A 6,804-nucleotide genomic window follows, 5' to 3' on the forward strand; every position below is an offset into this window, starting at 1 on the left:
CCTACCTGCTCCTCGAACCATGCACCTGTAACTGTTTTCATCTTGCCACATAAAATGCATCAAGGTTAGGGAGGTTTTTGTGCATCATATTCGAGGTACTCGTCAAAATTTGTCATCGGATGTACAGAAATAATAACTAATGATGCAATGACGCAACTTTGTCTTCATGAGTACTAATGAAATCTAACCTTCACTGTCACCGTGGGATGAGCTAATGGGAAGATACTTAACTGTAAGAAGCAGAATTGCTAAGCCAAGCGTTTAGCAATTGCTGGCGCCAGCTTTCGTACAAAGGGTTAAATGCATCCCACCATCCCCTTCCTGACAGAGCTTTTTAGCATCAAGCACAATAGACCAGCCTTTGTGTTCTTAAGTGGAATACCTGCACCAGCCTTAGGCCTCCCTCCCTGCTCCTGGTCCCCTTTTTGCATCTCTTTAAATTATATGTGTTTTTAAATTAGATTATGAAGTATTAGCTCGTCTGGTTCTGGGCCCTGCAAGGAGGGAGGACTTAGTCATTTCAGAAATGGATTCTATTAAGACAGGTGGTAGGGAGGCAGCTATGCTCAGAGTACTCCCTTTAATGAGGGCATGGCGTAGCTTGGGTGAGTACACACCTTTGTCATCTGTAATCTCCTGATTAGAAATTCTGGCCAATCATGTTTTCTGCTAATAAAATTGCATGAGTTGAAAGACTTAAGTGAATTACACGAAACATGGTTGATCCACATGTTCTGTGGTAGGGCATGGCAATTGGTGGTGAGGGGTGAATGTGTTAGGATGAGGTGAGTGAACAGTGAAGAATACAAAAAAAAAAATCTAATTTATTTGCAGATACGGGGTATGCATGTCTTAATCAAACGCTTGTTGGTTTTTAACAAGTAGTGTTTGACTAGTGAGGCAGGTGACCAGATATGTTAATGGCTGTGTTGTGCAAGAATGATACCCACTCCAGTACATCAAGAGCAAGAATCACTTCTTGTTCTAGGATTGTTCAGGATGTCCCATTTCTTGGATATCATCTCATTATATTTCCACTTCCTCACCAGATACTTATACTCTTGTGTTTTTTTTTTTTTTTTTTTTTTTAGGTTCAACAGTGTCCATATTGCAACTACAGCAGTAAAGATGCCAACCGTATGCAGCTCCACGTGATGTCCCAGCATTCCATGCAGCCGGTGATCCGCTGTCCACTGTGCCAGGATGTCCTGAGCAACAAGATTCACTTGCAGCTGCATCTCACTCACCTTCACAGTGTGGCTCCTGACTGTGTGGAAAAGCTGATTCTCACTGTATGTATAAGTAATGATTCATTAACAACATGTGTGTGTATGTCAACATAAATGTATTTTTACGCATTGGGAAAATGTATATTCAGAAAAAAAGTAATACTGACTGATTAATCATTAAATAGCCAGTGCTCCAATAAAATAAATGTAAAATTCCTAAACAAGTTGCATTGAGATGAGTAGGTTTTCTCTTTTATAGGCAAGAAACTAGGTGACATAGTTCCGGTTATTGTACAATATACTGCAGACTCTACCATCTTATATCATTACTTTAAATTTAATTGAATTGAATTCTAATGACAAGGACATTTCTCTTGGTCTCTATAGGTTGTTGGACCTGACACAGCAACACCAAATAATATAATGCATACCCAAACTGGACAAGAGAAAAATCTGTCTTTGGATTCCTCTACCTCTCTTACTGATGGGTCAGGAAAGTCTCAAGGTAAGCAGAATATGGTATTTGTTGCTGTAGTGATAAGGTTTAACTGATGTGTATGATAATACATATATTATGAGAAAATTAGTATAAGTAAAACATGCAATGTGTTGTACTTCAAATTGTATTTTCTACTTATAGGAAACATTTCAAAGGAAGAGTTGACCAATCAAGACAGGAATGAATTAGACCTGCAAGGTGACGAACTCAAACCCCCAAAGGAGGCCTCCGAGGCTCCAGACTGGAAGAGAGCCAGTGGGTTAGGACATGATAGCAAGTCTCCTGATAATCTACAGGACCATCTCAGTGAGCTCCAAAGACTCCAACAGCAACAACAGCAGCTCTCAGTATCTGACCGTCATGTCTACAAATATCGTTGCAACCACTGCAGCCTAGCCTTTAAGACAATGCAGAAGCTTCAGATACATTCTCAGTACCATGCCATCAGAGCAGCCACTATGTGCAGCCTTTGCCAGCGCAGCTTCAGGACATTCTTGGCCCTCAGGAAGCATTTGGAAAATGGACATCCTGAACTTAGTGAAGCTGAGGTGCAGCAACTGATTGGAAATCTGCCACTGAATGGAGACATCACCGAGAGCGAGGCCAGGGCCTTGGAGGAAGCTCAGGCCTTTGAACATGACTTAGACAAAGATGATGAAATGGACCAGGACGAGAAGCCCAGTCCTACAGGAAGTGACAGTAGCTCTCTTCTAGATGACATGGGAGCAGAACCAAAACGGACCCTACCATTCAGAAAAGGGCCCAACTTTACAATGGAGAAATTTCTGGACCCTTCTCGACCATACAAGTGCACGGTGTGTAAGGAGTCCTTCACCCAGAAGAACATCCTTCTTGTCCACTACAATTCAGTTTCCCACCTGCATAAACTGAAGAAGGTACTTCAAGAGGCATCCAGCCCAGTTCCACAGGAGACAAGCAACAGCATTGACAACAAACCATTCAAATGTAATATTTGCAATGTTGCGTATAGCCAAAGCTCAACCCTTGAAATTCACATGAGGTCAGTTCTCCACCAGACCAAAGCCAGAACAGCCAAATCTGACATGAGCAGCAGCAGCAGCAGCAGCACCAGTATCACAGGCAGTAGTGGTCCCATAGCTGCAAAAAGTCCAAGCCCAAGTGCACAAGGGAACACAAGCAACTCAGACACTGCTAGAAGTGGAACACCTTCTTCTAACAAAGAAAACACTGTGGAATCCAAAGAAACTAACAGCAGCAGCAACACAAAACACACAGCAACTACTGAACATGTTTCAGCACAGGCCAGCAGCCACCAGTCAGCACAGTCCTCAGCCCAACTGCAACTGCAACTTCAGCATGAACTTCAGCAACAGGCTGCCTTCTTCCAGCCTCAGTTCCTGAATCCAGCTTTCTTCCCACATTTTCCAATGACCCCAGAAGCACTGCTACAGTTTCAACAGCCACAGTTCCTCTTCCCCTTTTACATACCAGGAGCAGAGTTCAACCTTAGCCCAGAACTTGCCCTGCACTCAGCAGCAGCGTTTGGCATGCCTGGCCTTACTGGATCATTCCTCGAGGACCTGAAGCAGCAGATGCAACAGCAACATCAGTTACAGCAGGCTCAGGCCCAGCAACAGGCTCAGCAGCAACAGCAGCAGCAAGCCTCTCAGGCACAGTCTCAAATTCAGCAACAGAAAAACCAGCAATTGCAGAACAAATCTAAAATTGAGTCTAGCACTGTGTCCATGTCAGAAATACAGATGTCAAAAGAGGCAGAGGACCACCTAGAGAAACAAGAAATCAGAGCAAAGATGGAAAATGGAGGTGATGCATTCAGTGATGGAGGTAAAGACAGCAAAGACCCCAAAAAGTCAAAGTTCTCTGAGCCACTGATTCCCCCTCCACGTATAGTGTCAGGAGCAAGGGGTAATGCAGCCAAAGCACTATTAGAGAACTTTGGATTTGAGCTGGTCATCCAGTACAATGAAAACAGACAAAAAAACCAAAAGAAGAGCAAAGAAGGAGTTGAACAATTGGAAATGAATATAGATAAGCTTGAGTGTGGGATGTGTGGAAAGCTCTTTTCCAATATGCTTATTCTCAAAAGCCACCAGGAACATGTACACAGTCAGTTTTTCCCATATGTGGAGCTTGAAAAGTTTGCTCAGCAGTACAGAGAGGCCTACGACAAACTCTATCCAATAAACCCTGCTTCACCTGAGACTCCACCACCGCCACCACCACCACCTCCGCCTCCTCCACCTCCTCCTGCTCCAACCCCAGTGACAGCTCCTCAGCCTCCTTCTACATCAGTGACCAAGCCCCAAACCCCAGTACCTTCACCAGTTTCTGTTTCCCATCAGACCACACACCAACCCTCTCACCAAGCACAGCCACCGCAGCCACCGCCCCCTCCTCCACCGCCTACTACACCCTCTGCACCACCCCAAGTGCAGCTCCCTGTTTCCCTAGATCTGCCCCTTTTCCCTCCTCTAATGATGCAGTCTGTCCAGCACCCAGGCCTGCCCCCTCAGCTGGCCCTCCAGTTGCCCACTATGGATTCTCTTTCCACAGACCTTACACAACTGTGCCAGCAACAGTTGGGTCTTGATCCAAATTTCCTCCGTCAGTCTCAGTTTAAGCGCCCACGCACCCGTATCACTGATGACCAGCTTAAGATCCTTCGGGCAAACTTTGACATCAACAATTCCCCCAATGAAGAGCAAATTCAGGAGATGTCAGAAAAATCTGGCCTGCCCCAAAAAGTCATAAAGCACTGGTTCCGTAACACCCTCTTCAAAGAAAGACAGCGAAGTAAAGACTCTCCTTACAATTTTAATATTCCTCCCATTACTACATTGGAAGATATTCGTTTGGAGTCGCAGCTCAGTGCACATGAATATTATAGAACTGACCCAACCATGAACAAGCGATCCTCCAGGACCAGATTCACTGACTACCAGTTGCGGGTACTTCAAGATTTCTTTGACACTAATGCCTATCCAAAGGATGATGAGATTGAGCAGCTCTCCACTGTGCTCAACCTACCAACTCGGGTCATTGTGGTATGGTTTCAGAATGCTCGCCAGAAAGCTCGCAAGAGCTATGAGAACCAGGCAGATGCTAAAGACAGTGAGAAAAAAGAGTTGACGAATGAGCGATACATCAGAACCAGCAACATGCAGTACCAGTGTAAAAAGTGCAACATTGTGTTCCCACGCATCTTCGACCTTATTACCCATCAGAAAAAGCAATGTTATAAGGATGAAGATGAGGACTGCAATGAGGACAACACCTGTGAAGAATACATGGATAATGTTGAACCAGGTCCAGTTAGGACTCCCCAGGGTCTTTTAGATGCACCCAAGCAGTCCCAAACAGGAACTGCCACCAGTTCTGGCTCAAGCTCGCCTGTGATGGCCTCTCCACGTACGACCATGGGGAAAACCTCACCCAAGCCAGACACTGTAATGGAAACTGAATCTAAACAGAATGAGACTGCCCCATCACCAGTGATAAAGTCACTACCAGAACCCAGACCATCTAAGGCTTGCACTCCTCAGCCACCTCCTCAGAAAGCTCCCCAGCCACAAATGTCAAGGCCCCATTCCCAACCTCAGGCAGCCGCAGTGCCCTCAAGTCCACTCTCCCTGGCACTTTCCTCACTCACAAACAGCCTCCCCCACCAGATGCTTCAGTACCAGTGTGACCAATGTAAGATTGCATTCCCCACTATGGAGCTATGGCAGGAGCACCAACACATGCATTTCTTGGCTGCTCAGAACCAATTCCTTCACTCTCAGTTTCTCGAAAGACCCATTGATATGCCCTATATGATATTTGACCCCAATAACCCCCTAATGGCTAGCCAGCTATTATCTGGGGGTCTCTCCCAAATCCCCTCTCAGGGTAGCTCTGGTATGACATCTGCTGCAGGCTCTGGGGCAATGAAGAGAAAACTGGATGACAAAGAGGAAAATGCTAATGATAAAGATGGTGGAAACAGTAGTGAAGAGCAACACAGAGATAAACGTCTGAGAACCACCATCACACCAGAACAATTGGAGATTCTGTATGACAAATACCTACTTGACTCTAACCCAACAAGGAAGATGCTGGACCACATTGCAAGAGAGGTTGGCTTGAAAAAGAGAGTTGTGCAAGTTTGGTTCCAAAACACTCGTGCAAGAGAGAGAAAGGGACAGTTCAGGGCTATAGGGCCCTCCCAGTCCCACAAGAAATGTCCCTTTTGCAGAGCATTATTCAAGGCTAAATCTGCTCTAGATAGCCACATACGATCCAGACACTGGCATGAAGCTAAGCAGGCAGGTTTTAGCTTGCCACCAAGCCCGATGATGAATCAAGACAATGAAAGAGGTGAAAGCCCAAATAAGTATAATTTCTTTGACTACCCACAGCTGCCTACCAAGACTGAGCCAAATGAGTATGAGCTGCCTGCTGCATCCTCAACCCCAGTCAAACCATCTGAGGCACAGATAAAAAACTTCTTAAGCCCTTCATCCTTAAAAGCTGAAAACTGTGATGAAACTGAAGGGCCCAATATTAATTCAGCAGAAGCTTCATCTTATGATCTCTGTAAGATGGACTTCGATGAGACATCGTCAATTAACACAGCCATTAGCGATGCTACAACTGGAGATGAGTGTAATAACAATGAGGTGGAGAGCCTCACTGCCAATGGAGGGGACAAGATGAGTGACAACAAAAGTTGCCTATCAACAAATTCTGATGGTGGCAATGAAAGGTTCCAATTCAGTATGGTGAGCCCTTCACTCAGCTTCTCTGGAAGAGACTTGGAATCTTACTTTAGCTCCAGAGATGATGATATGGACGAAAACAATGACAGGAGTGAATCATCAAGCCTAACTGATCCCAGTTCCCCAAGTCCGTTTGGGTCTGCAAACCCCTTCAACAAGTCGGGCAAAGGCAGCAACTGTGGGGATAGGCCAGGCCACAAACGATTCAGGACCCAGATGAGTAACCTTCAGCTCAAAGTGCTCAAAGCCTGTTTTAGTGACTATCGCACTCCTACAATGCAAGAGTGTGAGATGCTGGGCAACGAGATTGGACTCC

At 45.4% G+C, this 6,804-nt stretch overlaps 1 protein-coding gene across 1 annotated transcript in view; it reads left to right on the top strand.

Moving 5' to 3' along the window:
- zfhx4 (zinc finger homeobox 4) overlaps positions 1–6,804 on the top strand; it is a 59,362-nt gene that overhangs the window by 46,519 nt on the left and 6,039 nt on the right. The window contains exons 8-10 of the mRNA XM_084566114.1: positions 1,092–1,292; positions 1,617–1,734; positions 1,870–6,804. The exon at positions 1,870–6,804 is cut by the window's right edge and continues 480 nt beyond it. Of these exons, the coding sequence (XP_084422240.1) occupies positions 1,092–1,292; positions 1,617–1,734; positions 1,870–6,804 (5,254 nt within the window). The remainder of the gene's footprint in view (positions 1–1,091; positions 1,293–1,616; positions 1,735–1,869) is intronic.

Source organism: Chelon labrosus (assembly GCF_963514085.1).
Source record: "Chelon labrosus genome assembly, chromosome: 18".
In the NCBI taxonomy this organism is placed as follows: domain Eukaryota; kingdom Metazoa; phylum Chordata; class Actinopteri; order Mugiliformes; family Mugilidae; genus Chelon; species Chelon labrosus.